The sequence below is a fragment of the Grus americana genome, chromosome 23 (genome assembly GCF_028858705.1).
Source record: "Grus americana isolate bGruAme1 chromosome 23, bGruAme1.mat, whole genome shotgun sequence".
Taxonomy (NCBI): domain Eukaryota; kingdom Metazoa; phylum Chordata; class Aves; order Gruiformes; family Gruidae; genus Grus; species Grus americana.
The window spans coordinates 4,104,338-4,123,887 of record NC_072874.1 but is presented as its reverse complement, the minus strand read 5'-3'; the positions used below and the strand labels follow the sequence as shown (position 1 = coordinate 4,123,887).

Sequence of the window (19,550 nt, the reverse complement as noted above, 5' to 3'; positions counted from 1 at the left end):
CCTTATTTGAATGGTTTAATTAGAGGGGGAAAAAAAAAAACCCCACCTCACTGAGGCAATTTTTGTTACAAGTCTATATTTCTTCCAAAAATAAATAGGTGAACACCCTGCTCCAAACCCAAGACCAGGAGCCAGCCTGTGCTCGGCAGCAGAGGCAGGACAAAGGCTCTGCGACAGTCCCTGCTCAGCGCGACTGGGCACCAAAACCCTGCAGAGCACCGTGCGACGCCCGGACGAACGCCATGTCCTGCCTGTACTTCATGGCAGTAGGTGGCTGGCGCCTGAGCAGCTGGTCACCGCTGTCCTTTGGGTCAGGGTCATCGTAGATGGTCGAGATGAGGATGGGAACATCCCGTCGGGGTTTTTTCACTTTGCTGAAAGTTGGTAGTTTCTCCCCATGGTACCTAGAGGGAAATGGAAAACGCGTGATCCAACGTTGCTGAGGCAGTGGGACAGCCCTGTGCATCCCAGCTCATTTCCCTCACGTGCTGCAGGGGAGAAGTGAACTGATACAGGGCAATAAGGATTCTTGTCCTATTCCTGGCTGCGAGATTGCTCTAGAATAAGAGCCAGCCCTCACAGAGAAACACAGCACCGCACAAAGCCTCCAGAAACCCCACTGATAAGTAGGGGCAAGGTGCACAGCCACACCTCAGGTCACTCAGGCTTTCCCCACCAGAATACCGTAGCAGAGGTGACCCTCAATCCTCAAGCACAGCTCTCCCTCTGTGTTTACGTGCTGCACGAACCTGCAAATGGTTGCAGTCCTACTATAACACCACAAACTCCTCCAAGGAGCACCGGACCATCAGGAAGAGCAGCATATTTAGCTCCGGAGCGCTGTGGCAGGCCCTGCCACCAGCTGCACAAAGAAAGGCAGATCCCTGGGACAGCCTTACAGCTCTGGTTCACGCTTGGCTCCTTTTGCGGCCTGTTAGCTGCTGCGTCAGCCCAGAGAGCCTGGGCAGAGGCTCTGAGCACAGGCTGGTGGGGCAGGGTTGGGTACTTACCCCAGCCCCCTCTTGCATCTGGGGTTCTGACCCTCGTTGTCCAGAGCTTCAGCCATTCCAGAGTTGCTGCTCCCCAGCCCCAGCCCCTCTGTCCAGCCCTGCTGCTCCAGCACCTTCCTGCCAAAACCCTGGGAGAGGGAAAAAACAACATGACAGAGCTGGACACAGCTCATCCTCATCTTCCCAGAGCCTTCCTCCCCCTAACCCACATCCTCTGAGCATCACCACCGCAGCCTTTCCTCTCCCAAGCACGTAACCAGAGCTCACCTTGGTGTATCTCTCAAAGGTGCCGATCCGTTGTCCTGAAACGGATCCATCCTCCAAGCCGTCCCTGAGTCGCTGTTCCAGCCACATCCGGACCGAGTCCCGAGCATCCTTATCACCTCCATCTAGGGAGAAAGAAGCAAAAGTCAGAGCAGCACAGCTCAGGAAAGCTGTTCGTTACCATCATTTCCCCCAGAGCACCATGCAAGAAGGAGGCAGAACCTGTTCTTTCTGGCAACTCTCACTGTCAGACAAGAAAAACGTTGTTTCAAGTACACTGACGTCTTGGATGCTTTCAAAGGATGACAGAGTCAAAAGAGCTCCTCAATGCAGAAATTCTGCAGGGTCAGAATTTCCCAACCTCCCTGCTTTCCTGGGGGGAGTTTCAGCTCAGATACCTTTGTCATAGTAGATGCTCATGTCCACATCCCAGTCATCCACAGTCTGCTCATCAAAGTCTGCCAAGAGAAAGAAAACACTAGTTTTGGTGGTGGTTGTGGAAGTCTGACACAGAAGTTTGCTGGTGGCCCAGCGTCCTGTTTTCTCTAACAAAATGGGAAGAAAAGGGTATTAGAGACTCCACAAACCACAGCCCTTACACAACAGGCTTCCAGTAGGAACGCTGGGGTCTCAGGTGATTGGATTGAACCAGTGCAGGTTTTGTGATCAAGGGAAGGTTTAAAAAGTGATGGCAAGATGCCCGTATCCGTAGCTGACCTGCAATGACTGCATGGGGTTATACTCGACTTCCCTGCAGGGCTGGGACCCCCAGCTCGAGGTGGTTTGTTTGTAGCTCAGCAACACAAACACCAACGTTACCTCCATTCTTCTCCTGCCAGTACTGAGCATCCGTGTAGAAGACAAGGCCAGAGCCGCCTTTCTCCCACTTCAGCTCAATCTCCTCTTCAAAGAGCCGCTCCTCCACACGGTCTTGCTTGGTCACGTCCTCATGCAGAGCCTCGTGTCGCTCCCACTCCTCACAGGTATCGTTGTCCTGCAAAGGAACCGCCGAAAGGTGGGTGACACCAACACCACACCTCCCTGTTTCCCTGACCCTTGCGGCCCATCACAACGCCCTCCCTCCTAAACAGCTTCGTCAACAGAGCTCGTCTCAGCCTGCACTTTTCAGGCACTAACACGACCGGCACCGATGACCTCATTCCCCTGACTAATACCATCTTCAGAGTCAGCAGACAGAAGTGGTGAAAAATCCCACATCACACCCACTTCACGGCATGCTTTCAGCAGCGTACCCAATCTGTAACGCAAAGATGCCCATTTAAGGAGCAGGTGTGTTGTACGTAAAGTCAGCACTAGCAACAAATTAATTCCACTCAAGTTGATCCCTAAAGAGATTGTGTCGGTTCCAGAGAAGCAGCTCGCTGGCACAGACACAGACCAGACTGACAGCTTTACTGCTGCCTGCCCAGTTCTGGGCAGAGCCCTCCAAGGAAGACATTAACTAACTGAGGAACAGCCAAAAGAATGACTGGAGAGCCAGGAAACAGCCTGTGAGAAACGGCTAGAGGAGTCTGTTTAGTCTGGAGAAGAAAAGACTGAATAAAAAGTTTGTAAAGGAGGGAACAAAGTGATCTCTGTGTCCGCTGTTGCTACGAGAACCTAATGGGATAAAATTGCAGCAAGATTTGGCATCTAAATTAATTCTGCTATAGCAAAGAACGGGAATGGCTTGTCTCAGGATTGCACTGCCTCCGTAATGACAGAGGTTTGAGAGAAGAGGCTAGACAGGCGTCTGTCAGGTGGAGGAAGCGAGATTGTCTCCAGAGAGCCTGTCCAGTCCAGTTTTCTAGGAGTCTTTGTCACGAAAGCCATTTGTCTCAGAATGACTAACTTCAATCACAGGAGCATTCAAGGTCAACCATTCATACAGCTCCGTGTGTCGTTTCCAGCACACTAACGTGCTCCCGAACCTCCGGTCACCTCGTTTACGAGCAACAGCAGAGCTGGGCCAATCTGCCACACAGCAGGGCAGAGATCTGCTCCCGCAGCGCCAGCCTCTGCCTGCGCTCGCTCCTCCTGACCAAACCCTTTGGGCTCAGCCCCTACAACCGCCTTGATTTGGATAAGCCATTTTGGAGGCGTTAATGCCCAAACTGTTCATGCGCCAAGGGGCTCAGTGCACCGAGACCTGAACAACCGTATTTTAACACCGTTTTTAGACAACTGATTTATACAATACAATTAAGAGATTAAAAATAAGCTCTAAGAGATTTCCATCAGCCCTTCCAGCTTCGCAGCTACAATAGCTAACCTAGGACGGTGCTAGAAAAATCCACTTACGTCATCCGAGTGCGACTCCTCTTCCTCCTTCTCCTGCCCCTCCTCATCTTCCTCAGCACCGTCTGGGTGAGTCACCTCAGACCTTGCCACAGGCCCCTCTTCCTCTGTGATCTCATCCCCCGTAGCAGTGTAAACTCTTTCTTCTTCTATAACTGTCTCAGTGTCCTGGTATTCAAAAGGCACATTCCCATACCTACGGGATGAGCCTGTCTTTGGAAAATCCAGCTGCAATTTCTTGATAATCCGGGGAGGCAGCCTGCAGGCTCGGATCAGCTCCAGAAAAACTTTCAGGGGGGTGCCCACGTTCCCGTAAGGCATGAAGGAAGGGGGGTTGAACTCAGGCAGCCGCTTCAAGTCCGATTCTGTGACAGATTCGCCTGCAGCCACCTTGGCCTCACTGTAGGGAAACGTCTCTGCACCTGGAGGAGAGAAGGAATGGGTTGGGGGGCGGGGAGGGGAACACACACTCCACCAGAGAGGGGTAACCCGGGGTCCTCCCGGGCAGGAGAGGGATGAGCAACCCCCAAAGTGACTTTTCTTGCCTCATAGTGGATTTAAGGTGTTAAGGAAACTCCGTGATGGGTTTTAACCACCCGGTGCCCTCAGGTTGGCTGCTGGGACCCACAGAGGTGGGATCCGGTGCCCGACGGGCCTTCCAGGCCCGCGAGGGGAGGCAAGGCCCGGTCCGCCCTACCCCCCCGACCCCCCCCCCGGCGCCCGCTCCTACCTGTCCCGGAGCTGAGGCGGACCCTGCGGATGAGGCAGCGGCCGGGCAACGAGGTGCCGCCGGGCCCTACCCAACGCTTGCCCGAGTACATGCGGACGAAGCGGCGGGCGCGGCCGGGCTGCACGGCCACCAGGCAGGAGCAAGTGCGCGGCGCCGCGGCCTCCTCACCGCCGCCGCCCGCCGGCGGGCGCTCGGGGCGGTGACGGTAATGGAAGCAGAGGAAACCGCCGGCCTCCACGAACTGGCTGAAGTAGGCGCGGAGCTGGGCGGAGCGCAGCGCGGCCGGGATGCCGCTCACCAGGCAGTAACGGGCGGCGGTTCCGCCATTACCGGGGCTACAGCTGGGCGCCGCCATCTTGCCCCACCGGGACGGCGCGTCACAGGCAGCTGAGCGCGCGGTGATGACGTCGACTCCCGAAGCACAAGAGCGGGGCGCCGCCTGGTGGCGGGGGAAGCGCCCTGCAGGCGGGAGGGGGCGCGGGGGGGGCCTGGGGTGGCCAGGCCCGGGGGGGGGGGCGGCACAGGCCTTGGGGGGGGGGGCAGGACCAGGAGGGGGGCACAGGCCTTGGGGGGGGGCAGGTCCCAGTGGGGGGCACAGGCCATGGGGGTCACCAGGCCCGGGGGCACAGGCCTTGGGGGGGGGCAGGACCAGGAGGGGGGCACAGGCCTTGGGGGTGGCCAGGTCCCAGTGGGGAGCTTTGGGGAGTGGCCAGGCCTGGAGGGGGGTCACAGGCCATGGGGGTGGCAGGGGGTGGCTGGGCCCCAGGGGGGGTCACAGGTGTAGAGGGGGGGGTCACAGGCCTTGGGGGTGGCAGGGGACTAGAGGTGTCCAGGCCCCAGTGGGGAGCTTTGGGGAGTGGCCAGGCCTGAAGGGGGGTCCCAGGCCCTGGGGGTGTCCAGCCCCCCCCCCCCCGCCCCGTGCCGTGCAGCGCAGCCCCGGCCTTGCCCTCTTGGTGAGTCCCAGCGCTGTGTGTCCCACGATGGAGGGGTGGCCCTGCGGTGTCAGCCCTGCCTCATGGGCAGCAACACAGGTGGGTGCCACACCGGACAGGGGAGCCCACAGTGATCCCCTGTCCCCGGGCGCCAGTGGGACTGGTGGCAGGATGGCGGCGCCCAGGGCGGGCGGGGGTTCTCCCCTGTGCCAAAGCGTCTGTGTGCCCGGTTCAGAGTAGCTCTGGCAGCGAGGATGTTGGGCATCCCGTGGGCCGTGACTCAGGCGCGTGTCACGGCGCTGGCGTGGCTCAGGGCTGCCGGTGGCTGGTGTGGCCCTGCAGATGACTCAGGTGCACCCTCGCCGTGGAAAATGGATGTCAGGGGGCTGAGATCACCGTGGAAGCCATCTGTCACCGTTCAGCAGCAGCGGTGGGAGGTGGAGGGACAGACAGTCCTTCCTCCCACCGGGCTGCCCGCTAACGTTCAAGGTATTTCCGTGGGTGGCGCAGCACAGGGAGGCTTCGCGCAGCTTTACCCGACCCCTCAGCTGGGTCGGCCATGGCAAACAGGACGGTGTTTGTGCCCGTCCAGGTGAGTCAGAGCATCTACCTCTGACATTGCTGCTGCGTCGGGAGCCCTCGGGGCGAGGCTCGAATGACTGGAGAAAGGTGCAGTGTATGGGTGGGCTGTGATTCCGCCGCCTCTGCAAGGGGAGCGCTGAGGGGTTTTGTGCCGCGGGGCTGTTCGTCAGAAAGCCACCGCCTGTGGCGATTGACGTGTGCCTAAAACCATCTCTAAAAAGTCACCACCATGTTCCAAAACGTGAAACATTTTATTAAAAAAATAATTTACTGCATCTTATATACAAACCACAAGAACATTCGCTTATAAAATACTGACATCTACCTTGTTGCAGAAGCTGCAGACGGGAGGAGCAAGGTTTCCAGGCGTGCTACGTGTGCACCTGGCTGTAACTCCAGGGAGGGACGTTTAGTTCTAGCACCAAACCAGCTCCGCTCATCTCCGCAGCGTTCGCAGCTCGGGGGGTCACTTATTGTCGCACAAACAAGGTAAGCCCACAGCCCAAGATGACGTGCAATAGATGCTCTTAGGTAACCCATTGCTCTGCGAGCAGTTCTGGGGTATTTCATGGCATTACGGAGAAAAGATACAATCGAAGAAAAGGTAGGAGGGGTGAATCTGCACACCCAGTAAGATTTAATACTCTTGGTGCCTGAGGAAGATCATTCATCAATATTTCTAAGATTTCAAGCACAATAGACAGACCAAGACTTCACCCAGACCTGATTCCATCATGTTGGCGCTCGGTAAGCGATCCCACTGAAGACATGTTATTCAGCCTAAACACCGCAGGATCAAGCTGTTAGTTGAGGACAAACCTCATCTCTTGGAGTTAAGAGCGAAACGCACATTGATTTCAACGGGACCGAGGATTCAGTGAGGAAAAACCAGGACCAGGCTCTAACCCGACCTGCTCTGGGGGAAGGAAACAGGGAGGGAAACCCGTCACCCGCACACACGTTCCCTGAAACAGAGACCGGCACAGGCGGAGCCGGAGCTGCGGTAAACGTCTGCTGAACCGGAGCCGTTTCTCCACGCGTTCTGCCGCAACCCGGCTGAATCCTTCGTCCTCGGCCCTAACGAAACGTGCGGTTCCCCACAGACTCCAGAGCGTCTGTCTGGCTAAATCCCCGCTCCTAGGTTTGCTTTGCTCCCTGGCGAGGCGTGGGGATCATCCGCGAGGCCGGTAAGCGAGCGCGACCGCTCAGCACGCCACGCGCGCTGCGGGAGCCAGCTGCCTGCCGGTTATTTCGTACAGCATTTCTGCGATGAGCTCGACGATGTCTGCGTTGCCGATGACGGGTCGGAAGAAGAGATCCGTGATGAGGGAGGGAGGGATCGATTTTAAGGTGGAGGCGATCAGCAAAATATGGGCAAAGCGGCCCTGGTCCTTGGGGTGCAGGGGCTGCAGGACCTCCTGAAGTGCTCTCTGGGCTTCCCGCTGGAGGCTCTCGATGTACAGGGAGGCTCTCAGCCCAGGGACCTCTGCCGAGGGAGAGGAGGAAAAGCTGGTGATGAGGGAGGCTGGAAAACAGCCCCAGGTTTCTCCCATTCCCACCCTTCCCCGTTTCTCAGAAGGGCTCTGCGAAGCCACGCTAATGAGATGTACGCAGCGCTACCGAGACATAGCAATTTCAGGGCTGCCCTTTTGAGGGAGCAGAAGTAGTTAACTGGGCAAACTCATGCTTTACAAATTAAATCCCAGGGTCCTTTATTGTCTGCAGGGCAGGCAAAGGTCTCCGGCTTTCACATCTGACATCCCTCCTCCCCGCTTCCTGCTGCATTCGGGTAACCAGCCCTCTGTGCTCTCCCACACGCGCCTGCCCGCGCTCTGAACGTCTCCGAGCCGAGAGGCGCGCACGTTCGGACGCTAACGTCTGCGGGGGTCGAGCTCTCCCGCCGGCAGGCAGAGCCGCGAGGGCTGGGAACTCACCGGGATTGAAGAGAATGGCTCCCTTCAGGTAGGCGTATTCCTTGGGGCTCAGATCCAGGTTCCAAAAGGTGTTGAGGCAACACTGCAACCGCTGCACGGCGGCCAAAGTGGGCTGCGTCCGCTCGGGCTCCTGTCGTTTGCTCTGCCCATCGAGGAGGATCTTCTTGAGCATGCTGGGGGCCGGGGTCTCCATCACCTCGAAGGTGACCATCTCCTGGACCAGCCCCAGGAGGAAAAGGGGGACCCAGCAGCTGTCCAGCAGCAGGAGTTGATCCTCTCGCGGCAGCAGATGGAAAGAAGGAAGGTTTTTCATGAAGCTGACGGTTTTTACCAGCACGTTGGACGCCGCCTGACAAGTGATGTGAGGTGTGCGGAGGCAGACGGTCCGGCGCTGGTGGCAGAGGCAGCGTTGGTGGGTTGGGCTGCGGCCGCCCCGGCTGTGGTTGAGGTTTTGGCTGAGGAGGGTGTAGAGGATGGCGGTGCGTTTGTCTTCGCTGTGGCACTGGCACCTCTCACAGCCCATGTCCGCACCGCTGGTGGTCATAGCTGAGCCGGACAGCCGAATTCTTGTCAAAACTCGGTTCCTGCTACAACAGATGCGGGGGGAAGCCGTAAAATTCCTCCCAAACCCTGCGTTGCAGGCTGGATTCTCCCCGTCCTCCCAGCTCTGCCAGCTCACAGCTGCTGAATCCAGCTCTTATAAGGCTAGGTCACCAGTGAAACACCCCTCCACAGCCTTGACCGCTCTGTGATTAAGTGATCCTAATTTAAAAAAAAAAAAAAAAAAAAGCAAACCCAACCAACCCAGCCGTCCCTGGGCTGATTGGATGGGGCAAACGAGTTCACGCGGCGTCAACGGCCATTTTCTCAATGAATCGCCAGCGGGGAAGGGGGGGGGACGGACGGACACACAGGCGGGTTGGGCGGCTTTATCGCGATTACCCAAACAATATAAACAAAGTCATTAACCCAGCCTGTACCATGGCACCAAGGCTCCCGCGCCGTCATGGGGCAGGTGTCGCTGCCAGGAGGTTCACACACACACACAGGGCACTCGTCTGTGTTTAACGGCCTTGGAAAGAGGAACCTGGAAGTTGTTTTATCAGCGGCTGTTTGCCTAACCTTGCTGACGGGAGACTCGTGTTGTTACAGTCGAGCAGGAGAAGCCCAGTGAACCGACCGATTGTAGCGTTCAATCCCGGGCAGGGCCTGTCGCTTCGTGTCTCTCAGAGGAAAGGCAGGGCAAATTAATTCTCTGATTTTCACCTTTTTTTTTTTTTTTAATCCGTTGACCAGAAGAAATGGAGGAGCCTCTAAGCAGTGATTTCCAGGGGGCTGCTGGCAGGGTGAGGGGTTCCTGCGGCAGAGGTGGAACCCCCCCCCCCGGGGATGGCGGTACCTCAGCAGGGGGAAAGGCCGGACCCAGGCCTTGGCCTGCCGAGGGGGGACAGAGGACAGAGCCGGGGGAGGCACCGCGGCCGCTCCCCGGAGCCGCTTCCCGTCACCGTGGCTGGGGGCGCCCGGGCCCGCGGCCCCCGGGAGGGGCAGAGCAAGGCTTGGCCGAGACACGGGGCAGCGCCCGCGACCCCCCGGGTAACCTCTGCCTCCGACCCTGCCCTCTGCACTTTGACCCTTGACCCCCCCCCCCCGCCGCGGGGTCACAAGCCTCCGCCGAGCTTTCTGGAAAGGCCCGGTCAGGCCGTCGCTATAGCAACCGAGCCGCGCGCCTCGCGTCCCGCCTCCCTCCGCTGGATTGGCCGCGGCCAATCCGCAAAGAGAGCATGCGCGGACGGGCGCTGGGATTGGTGGGTCGGGGAGGGGAGCGCGTGCTTCCGCTCACGTTGTTTCCGGTTCCGGGCGCCGGCGTGAGGGGTTGAGGCGGCCGGTGCGGCGGTGGCGGCGGGCAGGATGGGGCTGAGCGCGGAGGAGGCGGCGGAGCAGGAGGACCGCTTCGACGGCATGCTCCTCGCTATGGCCCAGCAGCACCAGGGCGGCGTGCGCGAGGTAGCGCCGCCGGGCCTGAGCGCGGGATGAGGCGGCGGAAGCTTTTCCGTATTCCCGGCGGGAGAGGGGGAGGAGGGGGAGGCGGGACCGGGAGGAGCGAGCGGAGGTGGGAGCGGCCCGGCCCGCTCGGGTCCCGGCCCTCGCCGGGCGGTACACGTGTGGTCCAGGAGGCACGTGTCCGTCCCCCCTCCCGAGAGCGGTGATAACGGCCCAGGCCTGCGCCGGCCCCAGGGAGCGCGGAGGACGCGCTAATTAATTAATGTGATGCTAAGGAGGGGCTGAGGAGCTCCGGTCTGCGCCCTCACCGCGGCCTTGAACCCTGGGCTCCTGCCGCCTCCGGGCTTCCCACGTGCGGGCTCCCTGCGCTCGGTCAGCCCGCCGCCGCCGCCCCGCCGGGGGTTTCGGTGTGCGCAGGCAGCGCCCGTGCCGGGTCAGGGCAAAGCAAAACACCGCAGGGCAGGGGAGGATCGAGTCCCTCTGCCCGCTTCCCCACCACAACCACCTGGTAGCGGCCCCCTGAGACCTTGGTGTGGTTAGATTCGACCACGAAGTGTGTTTGACCGTGGACGTGGGTCCTCTCCTCGTGGTCGGGGCTCTGCTGACTTTTTGGGGGCTCATAGGGGTCGGGTGGGACCTGAGGGAGGGCTGGAGGGTGTGGGAACATCTCCCACACGAATAGTTTGGGGAAAGAGTGCTAATAACTGCTCCTCGTGCTGTAGTGAATCCTCTGGCTGAAATACTGACAGTGAAATTATTGGGAAATAAAGATAAGCCAAGTCCACTGAGTATGGATATCCCCAGGGATGTTTGGGGGTGCTGGTTCATAACTGCTAATTCGGAGGGGAGGGTGAGTTTGCACAGTGTGAAGGTTTAGGTGGGCCAAGAAGCAAAATGTGGTATACGTGTATACCTGTGTACATACGTGTGCATCTGTTTGTATATGTACATACCCAAATTCCTGCCTCAGATGGATCTAAAGAGCATTGTGAGTTATCGGCTAGGTACCTCCAATGTGACCTGAGTGTAAACTGCCCTTTCTTTGCGTAAACCACGCAAATGCCTCTTCTGAAAACTGGGAAGCCAGGAGCTGGATCTCCACAAACCCCACTGGGTATTTCCTCGGAAAACAGTCACAGGACTGATTTCAGTATGGTCCCGGCATGGACACGGATGGGGAGTACAAAGAGGAAAGGCTGCTCAAGAGACACGAGGTGGTTTGGAGTGATCTGGTCTAATTGCTTTTTTCTCTCTTCCCTTCCCCCCCCCCCTTCTTTCCTCTGCCAGCTCGTGAACACATTCTTTAGTTTCCTGAGGCGTAAAACAGATTTCTTCACTGGTGGAGAAGATGGAGTAGCAGAGAAGGTAAAACCCCAAATCTTCAAGCTTTCGCATCTTCTAACTTACTGTGTCTGTGCCATGCTAAGACTTTGCTGCCCAAACAACTCAAAGCGTTACGGTGCGCTTGGGGATGAAATACGTCACTGAAACAAAGTAATAACGAGCTGCCCCCATCATGCGTGAGGCATGCACGATTGCTTGTTCGAACGGTACCGACGGTGCGTTTTTGGGTTCTTTTCCACGCTCTGGCCAAAGGCTTGTTTGGAAAGCAAATCTGGCAGACACACTGACTTAAGTGACAGACACCGCGGTGTTGATAACCCCAGGTTACCTTGTTTGTTCATCTCAGAAAAAGCACAAAGTCCAAGTTTCGGGCACATGCGGCTGCACCTTTGTCTTGGGGCTGCGGTGCCTGCGTGGAGCGAGTGTGGGGAGCAAATTTGGGGGTCCGGGTGGCCTCGTTGGCAGCCTGAGCATCTCATCCAGCAGGTATTCCTCACCCAGCTCGAGAGCTGAAAAACTATGTTGTTTCACTGTAGGGAAGTAAGAACCGGAACGTTCAAACATGAACTGAAGGTTTCTTGTTTGTACTTACCAGTATAGCTGCTCTTCCCCTTCCTGGGCTACTGGAATCCCACCAGCAAAGCAGGCGTCGCTGTGTGTCCATTGTGTTAGGGAAGATGTTAAATTGCTAACACAGTGTGTAACGTACGCTGTGTAGTCTCTAAAGTGACAAAGCTGAGGCAGATAGTAAGGGATGGGAAAGGATGGTTTCAGAGTAAGAAAGATGAAGCCTACTGCTGTTTTTCTTAGACCAGAGGGCCAATCTCCCCAAATTCCTGGGGACTGTGTGCTCCCAGGGAGCGAAACCCCGAGTAGCATTTCAGAGATGAGCTCTGCTTGGTGCTTTTGGAGGTCCTGGCTACTGTTGGTGGCGATTCCATCGCAAATCCGTGTCTGTAAAGGAAAAGTGTTTGTGTCCTTGGGTGGTAGCTGTTAAAATGCTTTATGGTCTTCTGAAAAGGTGCTCAATACAGCCCCTGACACCACAGTAACCACAAAAAAAAAAAAAAAAAAAAAAAGAAGCCTCTTCCACAGTCCTGCAGCCTGTGGAAAAGTTGTCATCTTTTATGGGGTGGCGTGTCAGAAGCCCTGGTGGTGTAGAGTGAGGGGGGTGTGGGGGATGTGGTGGTACGGAGAGAAGTGCAGTGTGTGCGCACTCACAAGCTTGGGCACTGTAAATAGTTTGCTCGTGGTGGGTCATCGTGCAGTTAGGAACAGAGGCTGGGAGATGCACGCCTTGAATTCTGTATCCTAGGAGACGCTGCACTCGCATTGTGTAAATAAATCTTGCTTTCCCCTTTAAAACAAAGCAGAAGTACTTGGTTACAAAACTACAAGGCATGGATGCTTTGAGTCACTCTGGAAAGGTGCTGAATCCCCCCGAAGTTTCTGGAATATATATAAACCAGTACCTGCAACCCCCATCTGAGAAACTTCTCCACTCCAATTCCTTTTCACAGGTTCTGACTATATTGTTTTCTGGAGCAGACTTCACTTCTCATACGTGCGGCTTTGCACAGCGCTGCTGGCATTATCGACCGCGGCGCAATTGCTCTGGCTTTCTGCCTGTGTACTCAGCTTTCCCTCTGAGCACTACGGCTGTTTGCATCGGAGGCCTCGAGATTTTGCTTTTCATAGTCACAACAACATGAGAATTTGGAGTGAGGTGTGAAGCAAAGATTTATGTAGGAACTTGCCCCTAAGTGGAAAACACCGAGATTTTAAAATGTTTCTCCTCTAAATCGTGATGCTGAATCTCTGTCTAGTGCCCAGGGAAAAGCCCAGTCGTGGGAAAGGTACAAAAACTTGGGTCCAGGGTCTTCGTTCTTCCTGCTGTCCTAGAGGTACTGAGTAGCTGTCAAATGGCTGGGTTAGGCATCTGCTCGTCCTGCTGGATTTGCACAAAGGCCAAAGTAACTGGGGAATCTTTTCTGTTATCTCCATGGAAATACGCTCCCTGTGTAAGGAAGAAGTAGGAAGGGCTACATTTAAATATTTTGAGTTTTCTCCTAATCTAGATTTTCAGTCAACAGATTAGAGTGAAAATAGAAAGTCATAACATCTGACTAACAAATGTTCTCGCGCTCCTCAGTAGACAGTGAGTTGGCTTCATTTGGGTTTGAAAAAGTGATTTTTTTTTTTTTTAAACCCTTTGATATGTGTTCTTCTCTTTCAGCTGATCACAGATACCTTCAACCATCACAACAAACTAGCTCAGAAGGAACGGAAAGAGAAAAAGGCTCGTCAAGAGGCAGAGCGGCGTGAAAAGGCAGAGAGAGCTGCCAAACTTGCTAAAGAAAAGCAAGAAGCAAACGAGCCGAGGATTAAGGAACTTACGGATGAGGAAGCGGAAAGGCTGCAGCTGGAGATTGACCAGGTGAGAGGGCTGGCTGGTGCCCGCAGGTACCACCTAGGTCATCTCCTCTGCTGGCCTGCACGTAGCTCGGGTAGCAGGGAGTGGGTAAAATGGCTCAAGGCTTGTTCCTTTGCAGTGGCTGGACCACCAGACCGCTGTGCTTCATAATTAAATGAGCCTAGGCCAAACTATTGCATTTTCATGTGGATTCTCCCGTAACTCAGCTTTCCTGCCTTCAGCAAGCTCTCTGATGGTAGCAACACCCTCTGCTACAGTCCCCAAGGTGTGAGGACCAAGGGATTCTTCCCTTGGCGGTACCGCTTTCTTCTAACACTGTTCCAAGGGCTGAAAATTCCCCGTCAGTCTTGGGTGCAGTTCTGAGTCCTGTTCTTTAGTCTCAGCTGAAGAGGCTGAGGCCACCTAGTGTCAGATCAGCAAGTTACACAAAGTGCCAGCGCTGTCTGAGTGTGTTTGTTCTCTCTGTAAACAGAAAAAAGAGGCGCAAGGACAGAGTAACAGTGTCCCAGTGAAACCCTTGGAGGATGAAGGTGAATCTTCGGATTCTAACAAACAGGTAAAGCTCCTCTAGGCACTTTATTTCTGGGCAACCATAAGAACTGCTGTGAATGTGAGGGAATACGTTGAGAATACGCACTTAATTCCCAAAGATTTCAATGGGATTTTTTGTGTGTTTTGTTTTCCTTTTTTGTAATTGTGTTTTAACAGAAACACGTATTTGTTTTGGGCTAAATTTATGTGAATATCAAATATGTGCAGCTGACCTGAAATTCTTACAAAAACCAGAACTGTTGTTACAAGTGATATCCGAAAACTTGAAAAGCTTCTTTACGCTTTAAATTGGTTCCTTAGGAAACAGATGACGAAGAGGAAGATGAGAAGGATAAAGGAAAACTTAAACCCAACTCTGGCAATGGAGCCGACCTTCCAAATTATAGATGGACACAGACTCTTTCAGAACTGGATGTAAGTATTGCCTTAGTAGCAGGATCCGAGGAATCTGAGATGGGGAATAAGAGCGAGTGCTGGTAGGAATGGTGGAGCCGATGCCCTGTTCCTCGGCGGCCTGCAGAAGGTTGTTAGTTGTACTGAGTGGTGGCATTTCAATAGCTGGGAGAGAGCTTGGTGACTAAATACAATTCCCAGAAGCTGTAGTTAACTTTGCCAAACCTTGGTCTTGTTTTAACAAGACATTAAAATCTGATTCCCTATTTATGGTCCCTGTTGCCAAATTTACTCTTGCATCCTTTCACCTCCCGCTCACTCAGTACCCCAAGGAAAATACTGCGTGCTCTGTCTTACTCCCTTGAAACCAAGGCAGAAAGTCTTAGAACAGCAGCACAAGAGGATAAGGAGAGATTTCACTGCTCAGCTCCTCAAATCTGATCTTTGTCTGGTCCAGCTGGCCATCCCTTTCAAGGTAAACTTCAGGTTGAAGGGGAAGGATGTGGTGGTAGATATCCAGAGACGGCGCCTCAAAATTGGCCTGAAGGGCCATTCACCCATCATCGATGGAGAGCTTTTCAATGAAGTGAAGGTGGAGGAGAGCTCCTGGCTGATTGAAGATGGTAAAACAGTCACTGTGCACCTGGAGAAGGTAAAGCAGAATGAATCAGGGAAGATTCAGGCTTGTCTGCCTCTTCCCTGGTGAAATAAGGGTCTGACAAAACCTTTGACGGCCCTGGGCTTTGTCAGCTGAAGCATAAGAGCCATGCTTATCCTTGGTACCGTGTCAGTGATGCTATTGGAAACAGAGTATTGCAATTTGCCCGTTTTCAGCCCAACTTCCTGCTAATCCAGGATATCCAGTCAATTGCTGAGCAGTTCAGGAAAAGCTGGAAGGAAATCAGTCATTTTAAAGTTGTTCCTTATTGGAACATGGTTTGACATCTGTTAGTGACATGAAAATCCAGGAACAGACCTTACTGCTGGTAGGGTCTCTACTGGGCCTCTCCAAGGGATTTGTTTGTAATCCTGGTTATGTCACACCAAACGTGACATCTAACATGCTCTCAGATTTCCTGGTTGTGGAAATTCAGGCTACCTAAATGTTTAGGAAAGAAAGTTATACCCTTTATGCATGTTCAGATTTTACTGGCATGTAGAAAACTGTCAAAGTTTGATTCCAGCAGCTTTTTCTTGTGACTGAGACTTAAAATTCCTAGAGCAAGTCCAGGAAAAATAAAATATTTTTGCTGCTTCATCCTTCAGATCAACAAGATGGAATGGTGGAACAAACTAGTCTCCACAGACCCAGAAATCAACACCAAGAAGATTAATCCAGAGAACTCAAAGGTATGAACTCCCTCCATTTTACAGAGTGGAGCCTTCTTGTAAATGTGCTCACCCTCTGCTCACATTCAACTTCTACGTCTGTTTTTTACCAGTGTAAAACCAATACTGGGAGTACTGCTGTGTATGATGCTCTCATAGAACATAAGCACCCCCAAAACTTCAAATGCACGAAGCCGATTCTACAGATTAGTATCCGTATGAGAATTTCTGCAGCCCCCGCGCACAGCACAGCATAACCTCAATGTATTTGTGCTCTCTGCAAGCAGGGTGTACGTATGGGTTGAGTTGAGTTATTCCAATTTTGATGGAAGTCCTTGCTTTTAGTTGTCAGACCTGGACAGCGAAACTCGCAGCATGGTGGAGAAAATGATGTACGATCAACGACAGAAATCCATGGGCCTCCCCACGTCTGATGAACAGAAGAAGCAAGACATTTTGAAAAAGTGCGTAGACCTCATTAATTTGCAGGTATTTGCTTTCCCAAGCCCCTCTCCTCTTTGACACAAATATGTGAGCAGAAAACAGGTCAGCCTTCAATCCTACCTGTGTTTGCATCTACAGTTACACGGTCATTGAATTGTTGGCCAACCACCGGTGTCTATGAAAGCCTGTGGGGGTAGAAAGCATAACGGGAAATTCCTGGAATAGCCTAGCTCTGGAATTGTCTTAATCTGCTGATTTCAAGTCCAGAAAGCATGTTTGGGACTGGAGGTGCCATCTCTGCTGAACTTTAACATGGTCTTGATTGTTTTCTGATCTCCCTCTGCTCAGTAGCCCAGATAATGGCCCCTCCCTACACACCTGCCACCAGACAGCCGTCTCCAGGCCAATAGGACTTTTATGTCTTTATTGCCCTGTTTGGCATAAACACACCTTGGCAGGGAAATTGCTCATGGAGCTCCCAAGGCCATTTGGGAAGGTGTGGAGGCAATTCTGGGTCATGCAGCTTCTTCAGTAAGTGCAAACCCACATCTTATTTCAGGATTGGAAAGAGGATTAGTGTAGCAGGCCTGACTCCTTTTTTTTCCTTGGCTTATCTGCAGCGGCAGAGGCTTCACTGTGATCAGCGTGCCGAGTACAGCGTAGGGTGGAACTTTTAGAGCAGAGATCAAACTTCTTTAGTGCCTGTCTGTTGAGTTAGTGGAGTGGAAGTTAGCCCTCTCCTCCTGGGAAGTCCACGTACAGGGTGTCTCGTTGGCAAGGTCACTCGTTCAGTGCTCTGGAAGTTTGGCTTGTGTGCAGATTGGCTGGTAAAGAATGGATAGGAAGTTTAGACTTTGTTCAGGCTAAAGTAGACGTGGTGACACCCAGGTGGGTCCTAATCTCTGCCAGTGAAGCCCTCCTGGCTGCTAGACAAGGACACTCTCCTTGCAGCACCCTGTTTCCATGGAAATGGAGAGTGGAAGCACTGTGGCGGCGGTTCAGGGGAAACAGGGAGAGGAGAGCACAGAGGAAGACAGGCCTGCCCTTACTTGCGCTTTGTGTGTGAATCCTCCCCATGGTTATGTGTTGTCTCCCTTGGTGAACTGCAGGGCAGAGGAGGAAGCCCAGGAGCTTCTGCGTACACTAATCACTGCTGATCACTCATAGGCACAGCGTGTTGTTCTCAGAACTTTTCTGATGTGGCAACCTGAGTCCAAATAGCCCTATCTGCTGGGATTGCAGTACACTTGAAATCGGGTTCCACCTAGTCTGAAACCAGATTTCTCTGGTCACGTCCTTTATGAGTTTTCACTGTCGCAGCACTGGAGATATTGCTCGTGACCCCAGTAATGCTTAAGCTAACAAGTTTGAGCTTAAATCTTAATCTACCCTCACAATCTCCCCTCTGCCCCCACAATCAGTGTCATAGCTGCTACGTGTCTGTCCGAGAGGTAACAGCTAAAGGGTGTGTGTCTGATAATTAGTAACTCCCGTGTGTCTGGACTTGCTGACCCTGGTGGCTGGTAGGATCGCTGATACCACTGACCCAAGGAAGAAGTGTTTGTAGTGTGGGGAGTGTGTCCCAAGGAGCTCAGCAAAACAGACCCTGCTGTGGAGGGCGTGGGGAGGAAGCAAATCTGGTAGTGCAGGAAGTAGGGATGCCTTACCCCCCCAAACGGAGCTGTTCTGCGGCTCCTGCTGACTCATACTCAGCTCTTGTCTTCATTTTCCTTGCAGGTTCATGGAACAGCATCCAGAAATGGACTTTTCAAAGGCTAAATTCAACTGAGCCCTCCCTTTCTCCCCCCGCCTCTTTCAGTCAGCCCGTCGAACGGGGCAGGATACATATTGCAGGATATCCCCTGCCTTGGGCAAGTACACACTTCCAGCATCCCCACCCGAGCTTGCTGTGGAGGCAGCTCCATGAAGTCGTCCTCAGTTGTCTTGTGTTGAGCAGATGGCAAGGCCACAGCAGCGACCTGCAGCAGCTCCGGTCGGAGTCATCTGCGACACTTCCCAAATGGCAATTAGGAGGGTGAGAGCAGAAAGGGTGTTAGGGCTACAACAGCCAGGCTTGAGAGGTTTTGGGATATATCCTTATTGTATCACTTAGCTTCATCTCCTGGCTTTTCAGAGCCACTAATCCACTCTTTGCCATTTCGGTTTGGCAGCAGGTACTCCTGAGTTTTACTCCCTCCCCCTCAGCTTTCCTGCTCTCCTGTGAAAACAAGGGCCAGTTTATTTTGTAAAATAATTCTCCTTCTGCCCCTTTGGGAAGGGAAAACACCAGTCTAAAAAAACCAGCTATTACAGTAGAGACAGACTCTGCTCCTCCTTGCCGCTGCTTCTCTTCTTGCCAGAAGCGGAACAGCCTGAGCCCCGCAGAGTTTGAGGGAGGCCTGCCACCATGGCTGGAGAGGTTGTCCTGCTCTCCTATGGCAAGGGAAGGCTGGAGAGTCTGGTTGTGGGCAAGGGAGAGGATGTGGGAGGGGTCTTTGGGGGTGCTGTTCTTGCTGGGAGCGTCTCCTGCCTCTTTTCCAAGAGGGGCTCTCCCTGCTGACAGGCATCGCTGTGTTCTCTTCTGAGCTCCCGCTGACAAGTGGCGTTACTCTGCATGTTCATATCTTTGTTAAAACTGCAGTGCAACATAAAAAACCCCGTGGCTTATCTCCAGGTAGAGCGTGTGATTTCTCCTGCAGAAGGGATCCAAGCTGCCTGTGCAGGCTGGGATGTGAGCTGGGGGGGGGGGGGCAGTGCCTCTAAATGAGGGTGCTGGGGGGTTGTGCTCTCTGCAGCCCCTGTAAATACCTCTGGGGCTCTGAGGTTGGCTCCCTGGCGAAGGAGAGGCGGTTGGAGCTGTGTGCCTCACTCAGGAGTGCTGACAAACTCCGTGCCCAGCTTAAACACTCGAGGATGACCAAGGCTCGTTGCTCCAGGCTCCGCTCTCCACGTAGCAGCGCGTGACTGCACTCAGGAAGCCACCCTTGCCCTGGGTCGGCTTTATGATGAGCTAACGAGGAAAGTGTCACGAAAGCCCGGGCTCCTGTCAGTCCTTCGCAGGCTCCCCCAGATCCCTGCTCCTGCCGTTCTTGCCTCTGCCTCCCTGAAACATTTCTACCTCCTACCAGAGGGAGTGGGCACAAACGGCTGAAAAACCTCCTTGGGCAAAGTCCGGCCTGGCATTGCACCTGGCCCGTTTGGTTTTATTTTTTTTTTTTAATAGTAGGACATCGTTTGCGTTTAGTTTCCCAGATTTATAGGCTCTTGGGGTCAAAAAACAGCACCCACTCAGTTCAGAAGTGA

General features: G+C 54.0%; 3 protein-coding genes across 4 annotated transcripts; 1 reads left to right on the top strand and 2 right to left on the bottom strand.

The window, feature by feature from the left end:
- Positions 1 to 4,677, bottom strand: GPATCH3 (G-patch domain containing 3). The gene is made up of 7 exons (XM_054802737.1): positions 4,303 to 4,677; positions 3,576 to 3,994; positions 2,094 to 2,268; positions 1,673 to 1,732; positions 1,278 to 1,399; positions 1,011 to 1,138; positions 1 to 404 (listed from the first exon to the last, which is right to left on the bottom strand). The coding sequence occupies exons 1-7, from the start codon at positions 4,655 to 4,657 to the stop codon at positions 185 to 187; spliced, it is 1,479 nt and encodes a 492-aa protein (XP_054658712.1). The 5' UTR covers positions 4,658 to 4,677; the 3' UTR covers positions 1 to 184.
- Positions 4,678 to 6,048: 1,371 nt separating this feature from the next.
- NR0B2 (nuclear receptor subfamily 0 group B member 2) lies at positions 6,049 to 9,317 on the bottom strand. The gene is made up of 2 exons (XM_054802772.1): positions 7,751 to 9,317; positions 6,049 to 7,302 (listed from the first exon to the last, which is right to left on the bottom strand). Exons 1-2 carry the CDS (start codon positions 8,292 to 8,294, stop codon positions 7,022 to 7,024), a joined length of 825 nt encoding a protein of 274 aa, XP_054658747.1. The 5' UTR covers positions 8,295 to 9,317; the 3' UTR covers positions 6,049 to 7,021.
- Positions 9,318 to 9,586: 269 nt separating this feature from the next.
- Positions 9,587 to 18,912, top strand: NUDC (nuclear distribution C, dynein complex regulator). 2 transcript variants are annotated; one of them, XM_054802688.1, is made up of 9 exons: positions 9,588 to 9,754; positions 11,039 to 11,116; positions 13,332 to 13,532; positions 14,002 to 14,085; positions 14,382 to 14,495; positions 14,932 to 15,126; positions 15,741 to 15,824; positions 16,149 to 16,267; positions 17,985 to 18,912. In XM_054802688.1, the coding sequence occupies exons 1-9, from the start codon at positions 9,659 to 9,661 to the stop codon at positions 18,034 to 18,036; spliced, it is 1,023 nt and encodes a 340-aa protein (XP_054658663.1). In that variant the 5' UTR covers positions 9,588 to 9,658; the 3' UTR covers positions 18,037 to 18,912. The 2 variants fall into 2 exon arrangements, with proteins under 2 accessions (XP_054658662.1, XP_054658663.1); XM_054802687.1 differs by lacking the exon at positions 17,985 to 18,912 and having other exon boundaries at positions 9,587 to 9,754; positions 16,149 to 16,340.
- Positions 18,913 to 19,550: the final 638 nt, after the last annotated feature.